Source organism: Amia ocellicauda, chromosome 3 (assembly GCF_036373705.1).
Source record: "Amia ocellicauda isolate fAmiCal2 chromosome 3, fAmiCal2.hap1, whole genome shotgun sequence".
Classification (NCBI taxonomy): Eukaryota; Metazoa; Chordata; class Actinopteri; order Amiiformes; family Amiidae; genus Amia; species Amia ocellicauda.
Genome location: NC_089852.1, coordinates 12,047,099 through 12,072,604, shown reverse-complemented (window position 1 = coordinate 12,072,604; position 25,506 = coordinate 12,047,099). Strand labels below are relative to the sequence as shown.

General features: G+C 38.9%; 1 protein-coding gene across 1 annotated transcript; it reads left to right on the top strand.

Annotated features, from left to right (window-relative positions):
- The first annotated feature begins 7,306 nt into the window (after positions 1-7,306).
- On the top strand, positions 7,307-11,373 carry trh (thyrotropin-releasing hormone). Its single transcript, XM_066698168.1, has 3 exons — positions 7,307-7,719; positions 8,138-8,342; positions 9,375-11,373. The coding sequence occupies exons 2-3, from the start codon at positions 8,153-8,155 to the stop codon at positions 10,028-10,030; spliced, it is 846 nt and encodes a 281-aa protein (XP_066554265.1). The 5' UTR covers positions 7,307-7,719; positions 8,138-8,152; the 3' UTR covers positions 10,031-11,373.
- Positions 11,374-25,506: the final 14,133 nt, after the last annotated feature.

Sequence of the window (25,506 nt, the reverse complement as noted above, 5' to 3'; positions counted from 1 at the left end):
AGTATGGCTTAAGATACCTATGTAAAGCCAATGACAAGATTAGGTCATTTTAGCTCCACACAATGAGCCTATTCCAAAGCTATTGATCTCAAACAAATAATAATCGAAGCAGATAGACCATAAAAACTATTTAGAACACACTGACCTGGATTACAGAAAACTATTTTAAACCGCCTGGGCATTGCAAATTACAAACCCAGTGTAATACACGATTGCAGCAGGATGTCTGTGGTTAGTATTTCACGTCATTCAGCTGTGTTTCATTGTTTTGTAACATTTACCCCCAAAAAAAGAGCAAAACTCCAACAGTTTTAAAGCACTTTTCTTTGAATTCCCACATACTTGGGAAGGCCTGTTGCGTGAAGGGAATGTTGAAGGAGCTGTAGCTGTCAATACCATTTCAAAGGGGTTTTATTCTTCACACATGCTCCTCTCACCCTTTCTCATGCACTGCAATAATCCCCAATGGCCGTAACCTCTGTAGCTCCGAGAGTGTTTAGTCATCCCTCTCTTCCTTTCTCTCAGGCTTTCAGCACCACGCAAAGAAAGGTATTCATTGTGCTTGAATTCTTTGCTTTGTGAGTCCTCAAGAAATCTCCACAATAATTTTCATCACTGCCACTGCCACTGAATTGCAGACCAAAAGAATAGAGCAACATTCACTCCATCATTAACAAAATATATACTTTATTTATTGCATTTTCTAAAGGCTGGCAATCTGGCCTTCATCAGAGATGTACCTATAAATTGCAAAATGGAAAAAGACAACCTATTCAATTTTGCAGTGCCAGATTTGAATTGGCTGTTAATTCATTACCATGGATATTATCAAACCACAGAATGTAAATATGTCTAATACATTTCTATGAAAAATGATGGATTCATGAAATTAATGGAATCGCTAAACAAATTCCTTCCCTGTAAGAAATTAAGTTTCAGCTGGATCTGCATAGCATAAGATTCAAACCTTAAGCAAACATATAGATACTATGCATACAAAAGTTGCTTTCTTTCTTTAATGATCTATCTTTAAGTGCATTCATTATGACTTTTTAACTTTGAGTGTGGCTACTAGTATCTCTGTTACATTGTTTCAAACAAGGTTAACTGCATCCCTGGTTCTAGAAGTGAAGAATACGAGAGGTATGTGTTCCTCAGAAAGGATGTGGGATAGCTGTGGGACCTGGTGACTGTTGCCTTGGAAATGACAATATACATTTCAAACTAATTAAAAATGAAAAGTAACCTTGCGGCTGTGAGATGTGAATAATATACACTCACCTAAAGGATTATTAGGAACACCTGTTCAATTTCTCATTAATGCAATTATCTAACCAACCAATCACATGGCAGTTGCTTCAATGCATTTAGGGCTGTGGTCCTGGTCAAGACAATCTCCTGAACTCCAAACTGAATGTCTGAATGGGAAAGAAAGGTGATTTAAGCAATTTTGAGCATGGCATGGTTGTTGGTGCCAGACGGGCCGGTCTGAGTATTTCACAATCTGCTCAGTTACTGGGATTTTCACGCACAACCATTTCTAGGGTTTACAAAGAATGGTGTGAAAAGGGAAAAACATCCAGTATGCGGCAGTCCTGTGGGCGAAAATGCCTTGTTGATGCTAGAGGTCAGAGGAGAATGGGCCGACTGATTCAAGCTGATAGAAGAGCAACTTTGACTGAAATAACCACTCGTTACAACCGAGGTATGCAGCAAAGCATTTGTGAAGCCACAACACGTACAACCTTGAGGCGGATGGGCTACAACAGCAGAAGACCCCACCGGGTACCACTCATCTCCACTACAAATAGGAAAAAGAGGCTACAATTTGCACAAGCTCACCAAAATTGGACAGTTGAAGACTGGAAAAATGTTGCCTGGTCTGATGAGTCTCGATTTCTGTTGAGACATTCAGATGGTAGAGTCAGAATTTGGCGTAAACAGAATGAGAACATGGATCCATCATGCCTTGTTACCACTGTGCAGGCTGGTGGTGGTGGTGTAATGGTGTGGGGGATGTTTTCTTGGCACACTTTAGGCCCCTTAGTGCCAATTGGGCATCGTTTAAATGCCACGGCCTACCTGAGCATTGTTTCTGACCATGTCCATCCCTTTATGACCACCATGTACCCATCCTCTGATGGCTACTTCCAGCAGGATAATGCACCATGTCACAAAGGTCGAATCATTTCAAATTGGTTTCTTGAACATGACAATGAGTTCACTGTACTAAACTGGCCCCAACAGTCACCAGATCTCAACCCAATAGAGCATCTTTGGGATGTGGTGGAACAGGAGATTCGTGCCATGGATGTGCATCCCACAAATCTCCATCGACTGCAAGATGCTATCCTATCAATATGGGCCAACATTTCTAAAGAATGCTTTCAGCACCTTGTTGAATCAATGCCATGTAGAATTAAGGCAGTTCTGAAGGCGAAAGGGGGTCAAACACAGTATTAGTATGGTGTTCCTAATAATCCTTTAGGTGAGTGTATGTGTTTATCTATTAACTAACTGTGTTTAATGAATCACAGATATTTTCCACTTCTAAAGTAAGGGACACATCTCACACTTTCTATCAAGGTAAAATCATCATAAAATTTGAAAACTTTTCTCCAACTAACACACAAAAAGTTCAGCACTACAGTGTTATGAGTAATGCAAGTCACGGGTACAGCAGGAGGAGATTTGTCTGATTAGGCTACACAGTTCCAGGAGACCCCACAGAAGGAACTGAAATCCTTATATTTAAATGCAACTCTGTTCTCAGAGGCTCAGCATATGTCTCTTGGAGGATTATGTCAAAATATGAATATTTATTACCTAATGTTAATGGGCCGGGCTGTTGAATCATCCCTCTGAAGTGTGGGCTGCCTCTGTTTGTAAGGAGCGGTAATGCAGCTGCACAATGAGGTGTGAGGGGACAATACGGAGCTATGCATCGTGTGCCTAAAACACTGCAAACAAAGCTTCTGATCGGCGGGATGCGGATCATTACACTGTTCATAGATTCAAACGTGTCTTGTCTGCAGAGCATTTCCTGAGATTGCTGCTGTGAAAATGCCACATGTTTTCAGTCCATCTGATACTGTTCTAAAGTCCTCTTAATCTGATGCACACTGGGGTCAGAATTATAACATTGCTGGATTGATTGAAACACAAGTAAATAAGCAAGGAAGAATCAGACTAATAGAAAACTACAGAACTGCACTCAGTTGCGGCTTCATTTTTAGTTAGATGCCACTTTCTTCTAATCATAAATGTATCCGCTATGATGTACAGGTTTGTGCTTTTCTATTAGCAGGTGGGTCAAAGTTTTGATTTAATCTAGCCCTTAATTCCTGGTTTGCATAAAACAATATTTTCTTCAAAATTGCAATTGATTGATATTTGATATTTGTTTCTGAACATGTACTGTCAGACAGTATGGTATTTTCTAATAAAAATAACATTTTTCAAGACTAAGGGCAAGGACTTGAACTTGGATCAGACAATCAGTTTGTCTTATAACCATTCTCCTCTTTGGGTTCCTTTGGTTTGGATAGCTAGCAGGTTTTCATTATTGATTGTGATCCCCAGTCCATTTATGTTTTTCAGTTTCCATCACAGAATACCCTTGCTTAAAATGGGTATTCAACCATTATATTGGACCTCCTTCTTTGGAGGTATGGTAACAAACTTTTCAATGAAAAAAGCTAAAGCAGTTTCATGGAAGTATTTTTAGTCAAATGTTATTTTCTGATTACATTTCCCAGCTGTTCACATCATAAGGATAAGCATATGATATATCATAAAAAATAAAAAAAAACTGGTCTGCTGAATTTGCTTCTCTTCATTTTTGTATGGAGTGGGAACATTAGGCTGTCTAATGTAATCCTAAAACTGCCAGACTTTGTAACACACTAACTGCTTTGCTAATGGGCTTCAGAAAATTAAGTTTCCAGCCCATTTATACCCACTGTTAATGAATGAAGTTATCTGCAAATCTCTTTGGTCCTTATCTTAAACCATGTATAATAAAGACTTCTTGTTAACATGCCAAAGACAGTGCATAGCATTTACTTGTTGGATTCTAATTACCAATAACTCTCAGTAGATCTGAAATTATTCCAATTGGGATACATCTCACATTTACTCTCATTTAAAGGTGATTCGAAACATTAATTTACACCTAAATCGGAAGAATAGCAATTCGTGAAACTGCGACTGATATGGTACTGCACTCAAAAAGGGATAAGAAATCCTGATGATTTGTGGACCATAGTACTCTATCGCCTTTGTTTATGCTGAACTAAATTTATATGTATAAATGTATATGTTAATTATCATCATTGCCAGGTTTCCCCAAGAGGTTTCCACTTAATTGATGTATAGGGTCTGTTTTCCTGGTCACTCCAGCAAGTTTACTACTTCATCTTCCCATCTTCCAGTGGGTCTTTTGTCCATCCTTAATCTGATCGTCTTGAAATGTGTCTGGCCCATTGCCATGTTCACATTTTCACTCTTTCAAATTCTTGTGTTTGCTTTCTGATACATGTATTTGTTTTTCTGCCTCCATGTTATTCCAAACATACATCTGTCCATGCTTCTTTTGTGGTTGGAAGTTTCTGTATCATGTTGGTGTTTAGTGACTAGATTTTGGAGCCATGAGCACTGGTAGTATTAAACAATATTAAACAAATACTTTTTTCTTCAAGGAAATGGATAGATTGCCTTTCAATAGTGCACCATTTCTTCCAAAGGTACTGAATATACAGTAAGCCCTTGGTGTGATCTTAATATGCAGATCTTTATTATTTACTTGGTTTTATTTAACTAAATGCTTGGTCTATATAAAACATCCTATCTAAAATCCCTAAATACCGTTGATCTAATCGGCACTTAAATAACTTAATTGACCTTGCTGCTGCTGATCAGTTAATTAAGCTTTAGCAGGAAAAATGTCCTGCGATGAAAAGGAATGCAAGACCTAAACCTGCCTGACACTGCCTGATGTTAAGATAACATTAAGTGATGCAGTGTGGTCTTGGTCATAGTGCGTGTACACTGGTAAGCCATTGTCTGTCAGCCCCTTCATACTGTTTGTGTCAGTCAGTGGAGGAAAAAGTAGTCAGTACACACTCATACCTCAGGGATGAGTCACAGATACTTTTGTACTCCTTGGTCTGTGGTATACTCCTCTCGAGCTTCCAAACAAAGTGACCCCGGTATTTTAGTGGTGAAGTGGTTTACATGCCGAGAGATGAGTATTGGCAGCTTACTGTATTAGACATGACAGCACATTTATAAAGGTGTGAATTATTCCATTTCGTGGCCACGAGAAGACGACTTTCTAAATGACTGAATTAAATGTAAATGGGTATTTCCCCATAATGAAGTGATCTGTACGTAGGGAAGATAGAGGCTAAAAGGCCTTGTGATCTGTGCAGAATTACTTTAACAATCAATATATACGTTCAATTCCTTCTATTTTAAGAACTCCCAAACTTCAGTATTTTTCATTGGTGACAATTATATTTTGACTATCATTTCAATGCAGGCATGTGGAACCTTACAGAACCAGGCATTTGCAAACATCCATTAAGTTTTTTTATTTAATGTAATATTATTATTATTATTATTATTATTATTATTATTATTATTATTATTATATTATTAGATGTGATTTTGTTGTACATTTTGTAAATCAAAAACAGCAAATTAATGCCTATTTGTTGTTACATTGTGGAAGTGTAAACTAGGCAATACCTATTATACAATATGGGGGAAAAATAACAAGACACTGCTTAATTTTCACACACATCAACTGTATATTTATGAGGTGTTGTTTAATAATAATACCCTTACAATCAAGAGAATTTGTTCAATACCTCCTCCAAAGTAAAATCACAGGGCATTTAGTATGTTCTGTGTATTTTGGCATACACTTAAGAGAAATGTATATCTTCCCTTGATTGGAAAATGAATAAATAAAATACTAATAACACATTATACATTAAACTCAGCCTTAGCCTTAATACTAACATGTTTGTCAGAGGTGGCAGGTCAAGTCCATTCTTATACAAATATTGAATGTCATCCATTGGAAATGAGAATCACTGGTTCTCTCTGTTTATGTTTTTAAGGAAAAACAATCATGGAAAATCAAGAGGAATGCAGTTTTGCATTGAATCCTGCCGCAAAATTTGCACAATACTGAAAAACATAAATCGAAAACAATGCATTTGCTAAATCCTAGACAGAAATTGAAACCTGGTTTTCAGAGCTCCCTACTTATCTCAAAATCCTAAATCCAAAATAGAACAACGGCCATTTACAAATGTGCCAGGCTTCATAAATCTAATCTTCATTGATGAGTTAAACAGTCTGAGGGGCTTTAAAAAAAGGTATTCTTGGAGTATTTGACATTTTACTATTTACCACAGTGGGTATCAAAATTAAAGTTTAAGCTTAAGAATATATACATTCACTTAGGATAAATCCTGTGAGATCAATCTTTTAAACAAGAACTCTATAACACTCATAAATACATTGATATTTGCTGTAGGTTTCAAGCAGTCTGCTTTCAGTCTGTACAGAACGTGAACTGATGTGAAGATATCTGATGTAAAGAACATCTACAGATAAACGTTTTTTTATTTATTTGGGACTGACCTTATAGACAAATCCTATTTATTTTTGTATTTAAAATGTTCTTCTTTTTTTAAGTGAACAGTAATAAAATCCAATAATAGGATACACACTTGGGGTGCATATTAAATACACAGACATTAGTCTAAAAAAAACCTAGTCGTTTTGTTTTATTTATACATTGTATGGTTCATTGGTTGTCAGTAACGACAAACTGTTACTAAATTTAATGTGGTTCATTTTCTACTTCCACCAAACAGGCAAAGATGGGCTGTATGTAACCAGCACTCGCAACGCAGGCGCGCCTACGTCTGGTCAGCTGAAATTAACTCTTGGTTTCGAAACGGTTGAAGGACCTTGGACAGCGCCTACAATCCAACACATAAGCAATTCCATATCTCTACTGCCTTTCGTACAATCACATTAATAACATGGATTTCATTTAAATATCTACACTGTTGTCTCTTTTATTAATTGAATAATTAACATTAGCTTTTAATTAGTATTATACATAGCAGAATAGTGTACAGTAGTGGAAGTATTATTATATGAAATGTGGCTTCTGTCATGCGTTTGCAATTTACGCATGTGTCAATATCAATATCATATCTCAGACATTTTTACTTATGCATTTATTATTTTATTGGGCAAATAAATATCAAATGTGATGACTTATTCCCAATTTACATGATAACAGACTGTAGATTTCTTCAGTGGAGAAGTAGTATATAAACGTCCAAAAACCGTAGCCAACTTTTAAAATGTGGTGTAGCGACCTCTTCAGTTTCACAGAAGGACTGTGTGTTGACAGGCAATCGTAGAGATGTGCATCTGTGACATCAATGAAATGACGATGTCACACAAATTACTACAAAATCGTTAGCATGATGGGGGTGTGCGGCAACTATAAATGAAGATGCTCCAGATGTCGGCACAGAACCGCAAAAACCGCCTGGATTTCTGAGCGTTAGCCTCTCGGAAACTTTTCTCCAGCACTACTGACATGTATTAAACTACTTTAGTGAAGTTCGGGAGAGAGGCTTTTTTACACCAACCCATAATAGTATTTCCAACACTCTGAGACAGGTAAGTTTTCTTCATTTATCATTTAGCTGGATAACTATGATATGGTGCATTTCCGTACAAATTGCAAGGTTACTGGTGCGATGTTAGAAAGTTGTGGTCGCATCAACTAGTGACAGTGCGGTATACACTCCAATAATATGGGTACACTATATGGCAAATATGGTGCAGGTAAACACTTAATGCAGCTGTCTATTGTTGTTGTTATTATTAGGTTAAAAAAACAACGTAATTGCTGAATGCACTGACTTTAATGCTAGTAATGACTGGCATCCCTTTAAATATTTGTTTTTGTTTTTGTTTTACGCAATCCCAGTATACCATGTTTTATTCCAGCAGTTCCTTGTAACCTTATGTGCTTTATGCTATTGTAGGTGTTGTGCCCATTAATAAAAGGTGTGTTTTCGTTTTTAACTTCAAGGGACACGGCATCACCATGAGGTCTGCCGTCTGGATTCTTCTCGCCTCTCTGACGGTTTGCAATCTGACCCTCATCCTGGGACAGAATATCCCCGAGGAGGGGGACGTGGAGGAACAGGTGCCTTTAGACGAAATCCTACAGAGAGCGGAGAACATCATCATCAGATCCATATTGAAGAAGATGGAGGATGAGGACACTGTTAACGGTAAGTGATGTGCGAGTCTCTAGGAAGAGAAACTTTTGGACAGTCTCGTATAATAATAAAATAAGTCACCCAAATAGTTAATTGAACAATTTGGTCACTAGAGCGTAGTAAAAACTATATTTTAGATATCTTTAGATTGTTTATCTTATACGAAATATACATTTTTTAGTACAAGTAATGTATGTTTGTTCTAGTCTGGTTTAAATCATTATTTAATGGACATTATCGACACAATAGCTAATTTGATTGGATCCAAACGATTTCACTTGCTTGCACTAGTTTTTAGTACGACTAAATGGGTTTTGCAAATGCCAAACGTTTTCAAAGACTTTGTACATTGTACAACACAGATTTGTCAAACATTAGCGTTACTATAATTGCCATAAACCACTCAATTGATTGAACTACAACCACAAACTTGTAGGTTTCTGGGCATGTTGTTTAACCATATTGTGCTTTTAAGACTCTTAAAATCTGCTTCAACCAGTGGTCTCTATGAATAAATGCATTAAACATGCCGTGCATGTTTACGTTGTTTTCCATACTTGATTAGACATAAGTCTCTGTAAACACTTTTCAATTATAAAAATAAATCAAATAAGTTAAAATATGTCTGTGGTTCATCTGGGTTATTTTCTTAAATCTTAACTCATATCAGTTGTTCAGCACATGGGCTACAGTTTTATTGGTGGGATTCAGCGTGTCTATGCTGGCAATCTTTGTGTGGTGCATTGAGTAGTTAAAAGGACTACAAATACAGCTGGGAAAATTGAGCGAAATCGCTGTAAAATGTAGGTTGAATAAACAATATTTGGCAATTCACAAATAAATAGATTTCACCCTTATGATGGAAGAATACGTAACTAAATAAAACCTACTGTTGGTAGTACAGGAATTGACAATCTTGTAGTTAATTGTATTCAATTGAGGTAAGAAACAACGACTTGGTATAGTATAACGCAAAGCATACCTGGCTGCAGCCGTACTTTCCATTTGTATCTTTTTATTTTTACCTTTTTTTTAAACTTACAGACCAGGTATCTTCTCAACCGGAGTGGCTTTCTAAGAGGCAGCATCCCGGCAAAAGGTACCAAGAAGACGTAGAAAAACGCCAACACCCGGGCAAACGCGAAGAGGAGGAAGAAGACCTGGGGTACGCCGACCTCCAGAAAAGACAACACCCCGGCAGGAGGGAGGAAGACGAGGGCTACCTGGAGCCGCAAAAGCGCCAGCATCCCGGGAAACGGGAGGACGAGACGGACGCGTATGTGGAGCTGCAGCGGAGACAGCATCCGGGGAAGCGGTCCTCGGTGGACCCGTACCCCGACGCGCTCAGCTCTCCCACCGGCTACGCGTCCGACATGTCCAAAAGGCAGCATCCAGGTAAACGCTACCTGATGTACAACAAACGGCAGCACCCGGGGAGGAGAGAGCTGGATGACGAACTGGACTCTGGGGACCTACAGGATTTGGAGAAGCGCCAACATCCCGGCAAGAGAAACTGGGAGATCAAAAGTCCAGATTACGGCACCAACGCGCCCTGTGATATCCAAGACCCGGTGGGCTGCAGCAAAGCCAGCCTGTTGTTAGAGTTGCTGGAAAACGTGAACCAGAGCCGGGCTGAAGAGAAGAGGCAGCACCCGGGGAGGAGGGTCGCCTTTGACGAAGAGTTGACTGAGCAGGAGTAAGGGCAGGGGCCGAGTGGGAATTAGTACTGTGATGTAAAGAACAAAATATATCAATTCCTATAATAAAGATGGTTTCATATTTGTTTATTAAGTTATATATTTATTTGCCCTTTCTAGCAGGCCACGTGAGAGTTTGGTTTCTCTGGCAAACCGTTCAGCCGCCGAAGAATTCAGTGTTACGTGCAAGTTGTGGGAAAGTAATGGGTGACTGGGTTGTGACTAAAAGGTGCAGTGCAAGGGATTTTGCTTCTTTAAAAACATAAAGCCTTACCAGGCATCTTAGTTAAATATGACTAAAGACGTAATTAATTTAGCTAACTACCAAATTCAAAGCTGTACCTTTTCTTGTGCTCAGTGTTTTATGAATTAAAATATGATATGCGTTCTGTGAACTAACAAACAAGACGTGCCTAACGTAGTCAAAAGTTTTGTTTTGTTTTATTTTTTCGTACAGTCTTGGACAGAAGTTAGTAGAACATAGACGTTTTTTTCCATGGAAAATGCTATCAAAGACACGTACATTGTAACCACTTGGATATGTGTATAAAATGCATAATTCTTCCAAATGCATGTAGTTTTTCATTTACGCGCAGAATCGTTGTGTTCATTTTTGAAGGTCAGTGTGTAAAAAAACGAATTCCTTTCGTGTGACGGGAGAATTTTATTTTAAATATAAGATGTGCAAGTGTGTAATACCTCGAACTTTAATAGGCTAATAAAATAGTTCATATGAGTGTTTCAAAAGTACATTATTTTTGTCTTGTAAATTTCGTTACATGATTTTACATTCCAAAACTTTAGTGTAATTTAAAATTATCAGCACTGACAAGAAAATTAATATATAGTACATATCTCTAAATGCTAATCTTGCTAGTGTATAGTAAAATTATTTTGAATTGAAAACCTAAGAGGACCAAGAATGTATAGTTTTACATTTTGATTAGTTGTGTCCTTTAGTTTCACATTTCCATGTATTATTTTTTTAAGATAAATAAGCAAATACTTCTTTAACATTCGGTAATAAGTATCTGTTCCTTTGTAGTTGCAAAGGTCTTGCCAGTGAAACTTAATTATCACATGTGGCCTCCCAATAAAGTGTCTCCGAAAACTATATTAAATTCTAGTTTTCTTATTTGTATCTCATGTGTCATATCGATTTAAACGTATCTAAATGGAGTTTTGCCTGTGAATAATACAAATGAACAATGTTCCTCCGCAAAATAAAATGGGTCCCCGAATTATTTTTCTACACAATAGCTTTTGTGTGGTTTGAGACAAATGCTTATTCTGTAAAGGAATATTTTAGTAAAGCTAGAGCTTGCTCTGTAAATGAAAACTGAACTATTGGCATAATGTACAATAAAATGAATTCCACACAGTTGGGCAAGTGTCAGGTTCACAGGTTTAAAACAAAAAAACATACAAACACATGAACTTTACCATTCAGTAAGTTTCAAATGATTACTACAGGTTTTCTTACAACGTGCTTCAAAGCAAAGCAAGGACAGTCTTGAACAATAACTGATCTACAGAACAAAGTAAAAAAACACACAACATTGAACAAGAGTCATCCATAGGATTGGAGGAATCCATCTATCTGTACTAACATGCTAATCTTAAAACGTGATTTTCTGTTTCAAGTTCATACTTAGCATAGCAGTTCTTGTGTCAGTAATGGCAACCTGAAGAACAGAACATCCGATATCTGTGATTCACTGTGGTAACCTTTCCGTTTGAGCTCACACCCTTACTTCTTAGCCTTATGGGTTTTGGGATTCTGTAGCTAACTCTTAACAGAACTATTATAACAGGCAAATTGGGTGATCTTCACGTAAATCTATGAACCAGGGGCAATGTGCTAATGTTTTGGGAAATCTGCAAACTGAACGTCCAGCAACAGCAGCAGCACTACTGAAGAGGTGCACTAATACATTCAAACAGATACAGAAGCATAAGGTAAATCACTTACCTGAAAACATAGCATAAATGGAGTAACTCTGCCAAGACCACATTATTGATTCATGATTTCCAAACAAGGGTTTCTTTGCCTGCACCTGGTTTAAGAGCCAGCATGTCAAGGGAATAAGTGAGAGAGGGAGACAAAAAAGAGAATTCAGTACCATGGACAGTGCTTAGTATTATGACACAGCAAGTTTTAAATCCCCAGTGGTATATCCACACTGTTGGGTATCATTATAGAAGATCCTGTACATTCACTATGAAATTGCCAAAAATACCTTAAAAAATAAAACACAGTTCAGATTACCACTGCCATAAGGGTGCAAATTTATTGTAGGCAACATACTGAGTGACTGAATGAATCTCAATGGTTTGTTTAGAATAACTGATCCACAGTTCACTGTTATATTAAACTGAGAAGCCCATTCAAAGTATATTGAGTGAATCTGTAATCTTTTAACAACCCCTGCAACAATTAGCAATTACTGAGAAGCAGCTCTCTCCTGAGACTACTCTGTGGATATCTGACCAGGTACAATCAGTCCAACAAACAATCAAAAATATCAATGGAGCAATTCATAATGATTTGTAAAGAATACACAAGAAAGACTGACATATGATTCACTGCTGGAAAAGCAAAGACTATTGATAATTCTAAGACCCTTAATATTAAGGAACACAAGTGCTATTTCACTGTCTTTCATATACTAGGGGCCCATAAATTAATGGTTACTGCCTGCTCTTCTGGGGTATAGCCCTGATAAGGTGTAGAGGACAGAAATTACTGCAATACATATGAACCTTAATATGTGCCCACTCTGCAGAGAAAATCATCAATCAAATACTAACTGACATCAGTCCATAAATTAGTACATAAACATAATCAAATTCATTACTACTATGATATTGATATGCCCTATATTAACAAATGGAAAGAGAACACAGTCAAAATAAAACACAGTTGTGCACAATGCATTTAATGGTGTAGGCCAATTGTTGGGTTTACTGACTGCTGCAACCCGCCCACCCCTCCCCATAGAGCCGTTTCTGCTGCAGAAAGACAAGTTGGTGTCTGTTTGTTTTCTTAATTCACTCTTCCAGCTCATACCAGAGGAAGGGTGTGTTGTCTTGTTGTTGAATGTACGGGTCCTCACCATACAATTCTATCAACTCTGGCAGCACACCCTTTCTCAGTGAGGTCATGATGCTCTCCTTAAAAACAATCACTCTTGAAACACCATCACAACACCACATGCTACTCTGAGTAGCAGGGGCAATGCAGAGTGGGATCAACTGTCCTGTGGGTCCCATTGGTTAGCAAACAGTACACAGTGAGACTCGTGATTTTTTAAGCAGCATCTCCATGGTTCCATACCTCCAGTTTTGGGGGATTTGGGACCATAGTCATCTCTATTCATGCAGGTGTGACCCCTGTTTTATGGGAAGGTGTACTGCCTTCATTGTATGTGGATTTTCTTCCATTGGGGCTTTACCTGCACAATGTTTCACTTTTGCCATACACCATCTGTGAGAATCTCAGCATCCCTAGTCTAACTTACAAGCTGGCACCTCAACAGTAAAGCATAACGTCTCCAACAATTTAAGCACAGTCAGGTGTAATATGGCAAAAAACTACCATTCAACATGAAACACTGTCAGTTCTGAATGGCATACCATATTGGCAGGAACTGACTCTAACAGACCGCAGATTGCCTTTATACATCACTGGATGAACCACTTACATCCTCTTCTTTACACATGACCTCTGGTACAAACCACAAGCATGACATAAGTACTGTAATAAATAGACTCATAAATACTATGCAGATTAACAAGCAAAACCCCCTTTTAAAACATTCCAGAATTCTCATATTTCTGGAGTGCAGTCCATCTAAACAATCAAATATTGAACACAACTGCAAAACATTTAGAGACATATCAAGGGAAATGCACATCAATACACCAAAACGATCAGTCATTGACGACACTGCATTGAGATAAAGCCCTTAGAATAGAACATGCTTAACAGATAAAGATGCTAGCGATTATATATTTTTTCACAGATATTATTAAAAGTATCTGTAATCTTCAAGGTCCCATCTATGGACCACTTTGTCTATTTTATATAAACTAGGACACTTATCAATATGAATTTGTAATAGAATATGTATGAAGATCTGAAGGCAGTGGTGTAGAAAAGGGGACAGAGAATAGCAGTCTTTCATGGTTTAACAGAATAATAAACACGTACAAATGTTAATCATCACCTATTGGAAGCCCTGTGTAAGATAATTAAAATCCCCTATATTTTGATGCCTGTTGCTGAGCACTTTGTTAACAAAGTATAGCTGTATAGCTGGTACTGCTCAGATTGCTGTGTGCCCATCTAATCACTCAGTGAATTTACAGAATGTTCCATGTATATAAATATGTATTAAATGAGAGGTCCAGGTTAGACCAGCTGAAAGAGTTCATTCATTCACACAACAACGGAAGTTAATGGAACGTGCTTTGTTGGCTTTAAAAGCAGAACCTGTGCATCCCAGAAAAAAAAGATATTGTGTCGGTTTTCTTTTTTTAGCAAAGAAAAGGGGATCAGAGGTTGTGATCACTGCCATGAGAAAATTCACTTTATCAATAATGCCTCATGTGGATGGGCCCAGATATTTATGAATGAATCTGCCATCTTCCAAATAAAGCATACACTGTCTTTCATCTTCAGAAATGCATATCTGATGCATTAATGCTTAAAATACAAGAGTGCTGTCCTTAGATTGAAATGTAATGGAGAATCACACTGAGAGTGCACGGAGGTGAGTTTTGATAAAATAAGACAGACATGATAGCTGTAAGCTTTAAATGAATGAAACCATCCTGATCATACCACAGAGTTCTATAAATGATATTTTGAGGAGATTACAGTACCCCCAAAACATTCAAGTGGAAAAGACCAATGTTATCAAAAACTCACAATTGGCTCTCTTTCAAATAGGAGCTACTGCTATATGCAAATCTGACTAAAACTGGTCTTTTCAGTGCAGTCCTTTTTGTTTCTTTGTTACAAGTTAAAGTTTTATAAAGACATAGTATATGCCAGTGAAATGATTGACATTGAAAAAAGAGTTACATAACTGACTGCTTTAAATTCCTATCTTTCTCTATCATTGTATTAAACGTCTGTCTCAAGGTTTAATGCATGGCTGTGTTTTTTGTTTTGTCCGAACACAAATAAAGCAATCCATGACCATTAACTTATTTTTTAGTAACCCCTCTTCATTCTACTCAGATATATATTGTATTATAGTGTCCTTCAGACTCCCATAATTCCCTCTGGAGTTTAAAATTTAAGAGGCAAGTATAGAGTTGACAAGACATAGAGAAATTAAGTATTAATAAAAAGATTTAAAAAAAAACAATTGCCATGACCTTTGTATTTGGTTCCAATACTGGAAAGTTTGGTCTCTAGTCCGAGTAGAGATCAGCTGCACAAAGAGAAGAGTGATGCTGGTACTCAGGCTAATAGGAGTCCGGGGACTTGATCTTTAAAAGCCTCTCTCTGCTTTTATTGTTCAGCAAGGCTAAAGTCCAGCAATGGTGACAGCATCAAGAAAGTTTGCTTTTCGGTTGTTACATGGTGAAGCAGGGGCATAAAACATCTCTCCATGGAAAAAAGTAGCATTATAAACTGGAAAGACAGGCAGAAGGATGTATGGCAGAGCAGCTCCACCCTCTTCAGGTCAGACAAGAGTCAGGCTCTGTGCAACGTCTACTCAGGAAGCAAAAGAGCAAATAAAATCTGAACTCTTCAAATAAAAGTGTTAAAAGAAGGATGCAAGTGTGGAACCCCCAATACCTCAAGACAATGAGAAATGGCTGCAACTGCTATCCAGTGGGAGTCTCATTTCCACCCCTGTACTACAGCAGTACATGCAGTACAAAAGCCCGTTTTCTTGTTTTGCTGCCAGCTTTCTGAGTCGTGCCTACAGATAGAATGTAATTTAGGAAGCTGAGCTTTCTGTACTGCCATCCATTTGTGTTTCGAAGACAAACATTTATAAAAGGCATGGGAATGAGTGGGTGGGAGGCGTGGGTGTAGGTACTGCATAATTACACTGCTCATGGGGAAGAGAATGCTTCAGATAAATTGGCATATGCAAGATTACAGTTCAGGAATGAACAGCAACACCAGGAGACAAGGTCTTGAATTCAGACATAATGTGTGATTTCACAAAAGAGTCAAGCACAAACATTGCTGGTCAGGTTAGTTAGCAGGAGGAGTTTGTCGTGAGATAAGACATGCGATTCAGTGTATCCCTTGATTTGACTTCAGTTAACCCTAATAATGGCGGAGGATGCTACAGAGTGCTACAGGTTGCTGTCTATCTGTATCCTCTGACTGCTGAAGACACAGTGTTCTACAGAAATGCAGTTTTGTGTTTCTTCAGTTGTACTGACATGCTATATTAACATTAAGTGTATTTATTTATTTATGTGTTCACTTTTCTGCAAAATCTGACTCTGTATCTTTTACTTTAAAGAGCATCAAGAATATACACCGATCAGCCATAACATTATGACCACCTGCCTAATATTGTGTAGGTCCCCATTTTGCCGCCAAAACAGCCATCGTGGCATGGACTCCACTAGACCTCTGAAGGTGTGCTGTGGTATCTGGCACCAAGACGTTAGCAGCAGATCCTTTAAGTCCTGTAAGTTGCGAGGTGGGGCCTCCATGGATCGGACTTGTTTGTCCAGCACATCCCACAGATGCTTGATTGGATTGAGATCTGGGGAATTTGGAGGCCAAGTCAACACCTTGAACTCGTGATTCATCAGACCAGGCCACCTTCTTCCATTGCTCCGTGGTCCAGTTCTGATGCTCACGTGCCCATTGTAGGTGCTTTCGGCAGTGGACAGGTCAGCATGGGCACCCTGACTGGTCTGCGGCTACGCAGCCCCATACGCAACAAACTGTGATGCACTGTGTGTTCTGACACCTTTCTATCAGAACCAGCATTAACTTTTTCAGCAATTTGAGCTACAGAAGCATACATTTTGTTGTCTCAAATTTGCATAGCAGTTCAAGCTAATAAAAAATAATTTTGCTTAGCAATACGAGTTGCTTGATTAGCAATTTAAATTGGTCTACCAATGATCAAAAGTGGTGTTTTTTTTGTTTTGTTCTCATGACATATGATATGTGCATTCTTATCTACATTACTTTGCATGCATTTTAGACTGTGAAATGTATTTTACAGATATTTGCAGTGTGTGACTGTAGATAGTAGCCTATCTCATGCTCATCCCTGTACCCTAGTTATACCACTAAGTCTTCCATGCTTCTCCTGAGGTAGTAGTGTAGTCAAGCCTTTCCAGAATCCTGCACAGTATTATCTATCTCTGCTCACAGACCCTGACTGCATTGTTTATTTATTAAGTAATGCTTTCATTCACCATTGCATAGCAGAGGAACTGGTGTGCTAATACAAGTTTGAAATCTGTCTTGACTAATACAGTTATGCACTTGAAACGACTTTCAATTCAACTTCTTTATTTTAACCCTCTGAGGCCCCCCCATTTTTGCTTGATTTTACTGTTGTCATATTTTTACTTATAACTGTAACTACAAGGGCTAGAGGCAAGTTTCTTATATGAAACACTAAGCACAAAATGGAAATTCAGAAAATAAATAATTGTGTTTGTCCCACCAACGTTAATACAGAAATCAAAAAAGTGAAGAAAAACAAATGCTTACAAGAACAAAAATAATTTATGGTCAGTATAACACCTTTTTATTGCTCCAGGCAGGCTTTTCACTGAACATTGAAACTTCAAAGAACTTAAAACTCAAATGTGACCTCCAGAACAGAAATTACAGCCATTTATATTAGACTACCAACAACCGGAATAACTATATACAAGTAAAGAAGAATACTAAACAGGGAAACAGAATTCCAAACATCTGGATTTTGAATATTGTCACTTTAGGTCTTACATAGACACAGGCTATTCTTTACAAGAGCTCCTGTCTATGTTGATGCAATAACTCATCCCAGCCACCACGCCGCCATGGCGTTTTATTCTTGCACAGAGCACACTGTCAGTGGCTTTCACAGTGCTGTAAACAGACTAGGCATCTGTGATTTGTTTTTGAAGGGTAAGGTGTTTTATTTTTTATGTCAGATTCAATTTTTCTACTTTGTATTTGTTTTTCTTGCTGTATCGTGTCTTTCTGCTCTGTCTGTGAATCGCGTCTATTCTGTAAGCGCCCTGTCCTCCCCATGTGCTGTCTGTGCCTCACACACACACACACACACACACACACACACACACACACACACACACACACACACACACACACACACACACACACACACACACACACACACACCACAGTGCAGCCCAGAGGCTCAGATATGGCCGTGTTTGGTGTCATTGGAAAGCTACAGTCCTGCCCTGTAAGAGAGTGACAGACCCGCTGGCCAATGAGGGACAGGACTCGGGTAACAGGGCATGGAGTGCGGCCGCCCTCTCTCCTCACAGACACGTTTCTTAAAGGGGAGGTCGCTCAGCACTGCTTACGGAAATAGCGTAACTGGGCTCATTCAAAAGCTGGTCTGCGTCCCAAATCGCACACTCGCTGCCTCACCCTTCGACAAGTGTACACTTTGCGTGACGTTGTGCTGACGTCACAGAGTGTGCACTTGAGTGAGGAGGGTGCAGGTGAAACTAAAAGCGCTCAATGGGACTCACTTCACCGTCGGCATTCAGCGCCTTTGCCTTTGTCTGAAAAAGTACCTACGCAGTCTTTTCTTGTATTTGTATTTAATTAAAATAGTAATAATAATAATAATAATAATTTTGAAATACACTGTTCGTTAATATCACCTCCTAGTTTTATAGGATACTACTTCAGTAATTAATTAAATGATAGTTTCCAAAACATCGTTTGTTTTAACTTTCTAATCGTATATTTAAATCATGATTATATAATCATTTTATTTGATCTATCTATGTATTATTTCCTTGATACATAATTTAACAATTTCTACAACTGTGTAGCTAACATTACATTTATATGCACCGCCGCTGCTATATTTTACGTTTAGGTGTCTCCGCCTTTAACGCAAAGAGTTCTGGGACTTCAGCGCTAAAACACTTCCGCATAAGTGCGCTGTTTTGTACACTTCGTCGAAGGGAGCGTTGAGGGACACAAACAGCTCGATTAGGCTCTTCACTCGCTCCCTAAGGGTTTGGGACAGCGCTTAAGATGCCACCGTAGTACTTCCGCCCCGCAAGGGAAGGGAACGAGGGAACAAGTGTGCGATTTGGGAGACAAGATTAGAGTAATATGACGTAGAACGCTCATCCCGCCCCCGGGGCGATTTGCAAAGGGCGGACCCCAGAGACTGCATAGAGGACGCGAGCGCGAAAGCAAGTCTAAAGTTGTAACAACAATCGATGCTTGTTTTGGGTCGGAAAAAACGTATTTTAATGCCTCGCACAATCAGCGAATCTCCCAAGAAAATGCATCGCAAATGGAGGTGAATTGATTCGCTTTTTGCGATGCGAACCCTGACAAATTGTTCCCTGTACAGTAGCTCATCTGTTGGATCGGACCACACGGGCCAGCCTTCGCTCCCCACGTACATCAATGAGCCTTGGCCGCCCATGACCCTGTCGCCGGTTCACCGCTTTTTCTTCCTTGGACCACTTTTGATAGGTACTGACCACTGCAGACCGGGAACACCCCACAAGAGCTGCAGTTTTGTAGATGCTCTGACCCAGTCGTCTAGCCATCACAATTTGGCCCTTGTCAAAGTCGCTCAGATCCTTACGCTTGCCCATTTTTCCTGCTTTTAACACATCAACTTTAAGGACAAAATGTTCACTTGCTGCCTAATATATCCCACCCACTGACAGGTGCCATGATAACGAGATTATCAGTGTTATTCACTTCACCTGTCAGTGGTCATACTGTTATGGCTGATCGGTGTATGCTCACTCTTTGCAGAAATCTTAAACACACACTCTAAAGTCTTTACAACTGTACAGCACATCAAACAGAACTATGATCTCCAGCCACTGTAGAGAAACACTTTTGTAATGTGTGATTGAGATTGAGACACATTTTCAGGCCTGCTTAATTTTCAGTATGAAAGTCTAGTGAAGAAGAAAACTGAGAGTAAGAATGACAAGATTAAATTTCCTATTGAACTATGTTTATATATATATATATATATATAAATGCTCTTCTGTGACTCTTTTCATGACTTTAGTCTTCATTCAGGCATCAGTCCCTTTCACAGTTTCTCATCATGATTAAGTCTTCTCAATTATTTTCCTCCCCCCGCCAAAAGAGGAACAAGATTACTGTACTAAGCAGCTTCAGTTGGTTCATGTACAATTTCAGTTTTAGCACCTCTTAAGCCTAGGTGCATAAGCTTCAATAAAAAGGAGAACATATTGGTTGTATTGTAGCTCTGCTGTGTCTCAGAGTCAAAGCTGAAGTGGAGGTTTTTGTCAGTCCTATCATGTCATCCAGTTCTCTGAGGAATGTGTGAAAGGCATCAAAATCAGACAACTGGAATTGACTCATAAAAAACGCCTCCATGGGACCACATTTAAAAAGTGCTTGGCAATATATTTATTAGCACTGTGTATTTTTCCCCCCACTCACTTACGGTCAGTAGTTTGACCAAGGACGATTCTAACACACTGATGCTTTGAGATTATAAATGGGCTAGACACAAGAAGCTGCATGCTCCTGAGTTAACCTCTGTTGGCCTATTCTGCTTTGCGGTTGTAGCTACTGTAAACCCATCACTGGTCTTGCCGCTGAATCAATAAATCCATGAAAATGATTACAAAGTTGATTATCAGTATCAGAAGTCAAACTAGAAATATATACAATGAAAAGCAAAAAGGCCCTAAACTTGTAATCCATACAGCAACATTGAGAAATCAACATAACAAAACAAATTCTGTACCATGGTTTTTAATTTGGCCAGTGCTATGTATCCCAGGGAGCACTTGTGTAATGGATCTGCCTAGCATCTGCTTTTGCCAATACAATTTCTCCAGGAAGGTTGCTAGGATATCAGCTTTTGTTAAAAATGTCTCTTTCTTATGTTTGTTGGGACATGCAGCAAACACTCCTTGTACCACATCACATACAAATCCATCATAATCAAGATTCATCTCACTACCTCATCATGTCAGCTGACACCCCGATGGAGGCACTGCTTGGGCATGTTTCTATGGAACAATGCTGTTTTAGCAGACTCTTTTTGGGGGGCAGTAAGAACACTGTGAATGAACCTGTATTTTGGACCAGACTCTGTCACACTTTTAGATTCTTTTTGGAAAACATTGAATTCCAAGGGGTCATCATTGTGGAGCATGAGCACTTGAATTCAACTGCTATAGGTGGACTTGTAGGTTTTGTAGGACTTGCATCCCTTTTCTGCATTTATTTTAAGATCCTGAGCGAGGGAATGCACACATCCCGTGCCTGTGTCTGTGTCTGTGTCTGGAAGTGAAGTATGCCTGGCCCAATTTATTGTGTCCATGACTTCCATGGAACATTAGGAAGTGAAGACTAAAACAGTTAAACAGTACTGTAAATCAAACATAACCGTAACTTTCATCCACTGAACTACCTTAAACTCTTTAGAAGGGCAATCTCTCCAGTGACCAGTCCTGTCAGTATTAATTTACAGCACTAATAAACAAATAGACAATTCACCCATACATTAACTTAAACTAAATTAACTCTACTACCTGATACTTTATGGATATTTCTTTACCTCAAACAACTTCTGGTACAGTTTTTTTCATAACCATTCTGAGCTACAATTAAATGTGGATCAATACTAGCTATGTGATAAATGATTGCTAAACCGATGGGATTTAGCTTGAGATCTACCAGAAAGAGTTCTCTCTCTCCAATCATGAAAGAACCAAACAGAAAAAAAAAACTCAGCACAAATTCATGCACTCTGAGGAACATTGTCACAACTTATAGAAACCAAACATGTGGATAATTCATTAACTATATGAAGAAGGCTGGAAAAGATAAAGGTAGGAAAACTGTACATGTGAGAGTCATCACCTGGTGGAGGATTGACACAACTACCACCTCCCATCTGTATCTGAAATGTCTGCAAGCAAAGGCGCTGAGTATCTGCTTGCACCTCTGTGACTGTGGAAATGAGGGCTAATTGCATGTTAGGAGGCAAACTGTACTGTTTGTTCAGTTTAAAATTGCAGACCAATGTAGAGAATTATAAGAGGCGTGTCTTGTAAGCATACCAAACAGAACATGTCCTGCTAAAGACATTTTAAAGGTATTATAATCAATATGAAGGTAATGGTTAAACCACTAATTTTCCTTTCTTAGGCTGAAGGTGGGCACTGTATCACAGCCTGTTATTAACCCTTTCCCAACCCCTCCCCAAGACAATCCACCACCCCTCTCCATCTCCCTCGCCCTCTTTCTCTCTCCCCCATTCTCCAAGTGCTGGAGTGTAGGAAATTGTACCTGCTGCTGCAGTCCATCTGCCATCCAGAACTTCAATCGCTCAATCAGAGAATGTGTAGGATGCTTTCAGTCACTCTATGAAAGACACTTTTAGAGCTTTTGTCGAATTGAATTTTCTAAAAAGGATATAGATAACGTTTGCTATGCCGACACTGACACAAAGAAACAGTAGGTAGAGTAGCAAATAAGCCCATGAAATCCATTTCAAAAGTAAAGCACATACCTGATCTTTTAAAAGACTGGCTCATGTGTTCTGGGAGTCTGAAAATGCCCCAGATGTTTTTCTCTGGTTGATCTGAAAGGAAAATCACATTTATTATGTTTGCAAATTTGAAGAATGGCAAAAATTATTCACTAAGTGTTTTGCAATGTTTAACTGGAACACCACCTGGTTTACATTGTACTTTGGAGCATTGTCTTTTCTATGTGTATTAATCTCAAATCCATATTATGCTGTACTAAACATTCCACAGTATCCCTGAGGAAATGTGATGAGGACAAACCTGTTATTATTTATATATTAATGTCTCAGGTGTGGGCAGGTGCAAATAACTAGAAGTTATTCACTTTTGCCTCTGAAACCTCTGGAGAGATTGCCAGCAATGATGTTGACTTTCTATGCTAATTTCAGTTATGAGCTGTGCTGTTTCCTTCTAATTAAGCATCGCAACCTTGATTCTCAGATCGGATTTGGAAGCTAACAGCTCCTCAAAAGTACTTTTCCCATTGCAAAAGCCAGAATTGGTGCTGTGATACGGGATCAGTATAAGCCTTGTTAAATGTGGTAGGGTATAGGTAAAATAATATATACAAACTTGGAATATATGCATCTGTTGAAATCTATATTCTGCATGCTTTTTATGTGTGCAATGTTTGATGTCATACAATCTCAGTGCACCAGTAGATGCATCATATCACAGAATACAATCCAGTTATAGTATATGCCTTCAATCCATGCAGTCGAACAGTGGTAGGTAAACCTTTCGAGGTCTTAAATGGTCACTGTGTATCCTCTTTACTGTACTGACAGACTCAAAGATGCCTTGTTCAAAATGTGTTGATTTCAGTTTTTAATGTGGATCACAACAAGGCCAATGTATTCTAAAGGAAAGATACTCCAAGGAATTCCTGTGGGTGTGTTCAAAGGTTGAACATTTGTACGAACAGGACAAAGCGTCAATGTTTCACAAAAGTCAAGAGATGTGAAATAGCTGCCGCTGCTAAAGAGTTATTGGCAAACACCTTCTATGTAAATCAAACGTGTAACTTCACATTTAATTTACATAATCAGATCATTTAATACTAGTCAATCTATTGCACAGTATTTTTAATACACATACACAAATAAACTCTTCAGTTATCCATCTCCATGTGACCGTGCGTATCCTGAGAGAATGGCACCATCAAGTGGTTCAAGAGAGATCATGTACCATCACCAATGTGCTAGAATGTAGCTTTCCTTAGAGAGCAATTTTTCTATATCCATCTAATCTCTCCACTTCTTCCTAAAGTGCTAATATACACTCACCTAAAGGATTATTAGGAACACCATACTAATACTGTGTTTGACCCCCTTTCGCCTTCAGAACTGCCTTAATTCTACGTGGCATTGATTCAACAAGGTGCTGAAAGCATTCTTTAGAAATGTTGGCCCATATTGATAGGATAGCATCTTGCAGTCGATGGAGATTTGTGGGATGCACATCCATGGCACGAATCTCCTGTTCCACCACATCCCAAAGATGCTCTATTGGGTTGAGATCTGGTGACTGTGGGGGCCAGTTTAGTACAGTGAACTCATTGTCATGTTCAAGAAACCAATTTGAAATGATTCGACCTTTGTGACATGGTGCATTATCCTGTTGGAAGTAGCCATCAGAGGATGGGTACATGGTGGTCATAAAGGGATGGACATGGTCAGAAACAATGCTCAGGTAGGCCGTGGCATTTAAACGATGCCCAATTGGCACTAAGGGGCCTAAAGTGTGCCAAGAAAACATCCCCCACACCATTACACCACCACCACCACCAGCCTGCACAGTGGTAACAAGGCATGATGGATCCATGTTCTCATTCTGTTTACGCCAAATTCTGACTCTACCATCTGAATGTCTCAACAGAAATCGAGACTCATCAGACCAGGCAACATTTTTCCAGTCTTCAACTGTCCAATTTTGGTGAGCTTGTGCAAATTGTAGCCTCTTTTTCCTATTTGTAGTGGAGATGAGTGGTACCCGGTGGGGTCTTCTGCTGTTGTAGCCCATCCGCCTCAAGGTTGTATGTGTTGTGGCTTCACAAATGCTTTGCTGCATACCTTGGTTGTAACGCTGGTTATTTCAGTCAAAGTTGCTCTTCTATCAGCTTGAATCAGTCGGCCCATTCTCCTCTGACCTCTAGCATCAACAAGGCATTTTCGCCCACAGGACTGCCGCATACTGGATGTTTTTCCCTTTTCACACCATTCTTTGTAAACCCTAGAAATGGTTGTGCGTGAAAATCCCAGTAACTGAGCAGATTGTGAAATACTCAGACCGGCCCGTCTGGCACCAACAACCATGCCATGCTCAAAATTGCTTAAATCACCTTTCTTTCCCATTCAGACATTCAGTTTGGAGTTCAGGAGATTGTCTTGACCAGGACCACACCCCTAAATGCATTGAAGCAACTGCCATGTGATTGGTTGGTTAGATAATTGCATTAATGAGAAATTGAACAGGTGTTCCTAATAATCCTTTAGGTGAGTGTATATAATAGTTTCACTTGTATCTAATGTATCACTTAAAACCAATCGCCATGCGCAGAGGGACTGACACTAGCACCCCATTTTAATCGTATTTTGTAACGAATTCTGAATCAACCTAGCTAGCTAGTACATCTGTTGAAAATAAAAAAGGCACAGCACACACTTATTTTGCTTTCTCCCATGAAAAGCATGTAACTGTACATCCTGTGAACCAAGCAAGGTTGCTATGAC

Bases quoted from the DNA above. Each gene is read 5' to 3' on its own strand.
- trh (XM_066698168.1), top strand. From the start codon at position 8,153: ATGAGGTCTGCCGTCTGGATTCTTCTCGCCTCTCTGACGGTTTGCAAT. The intron at 8,343-9,374 runs GTAAGTGATGTG...TTAAACTTACAG, and splicing joins GGATGAGGACACTGTTAACG to ACCAGGTATCTTCTCAACCG.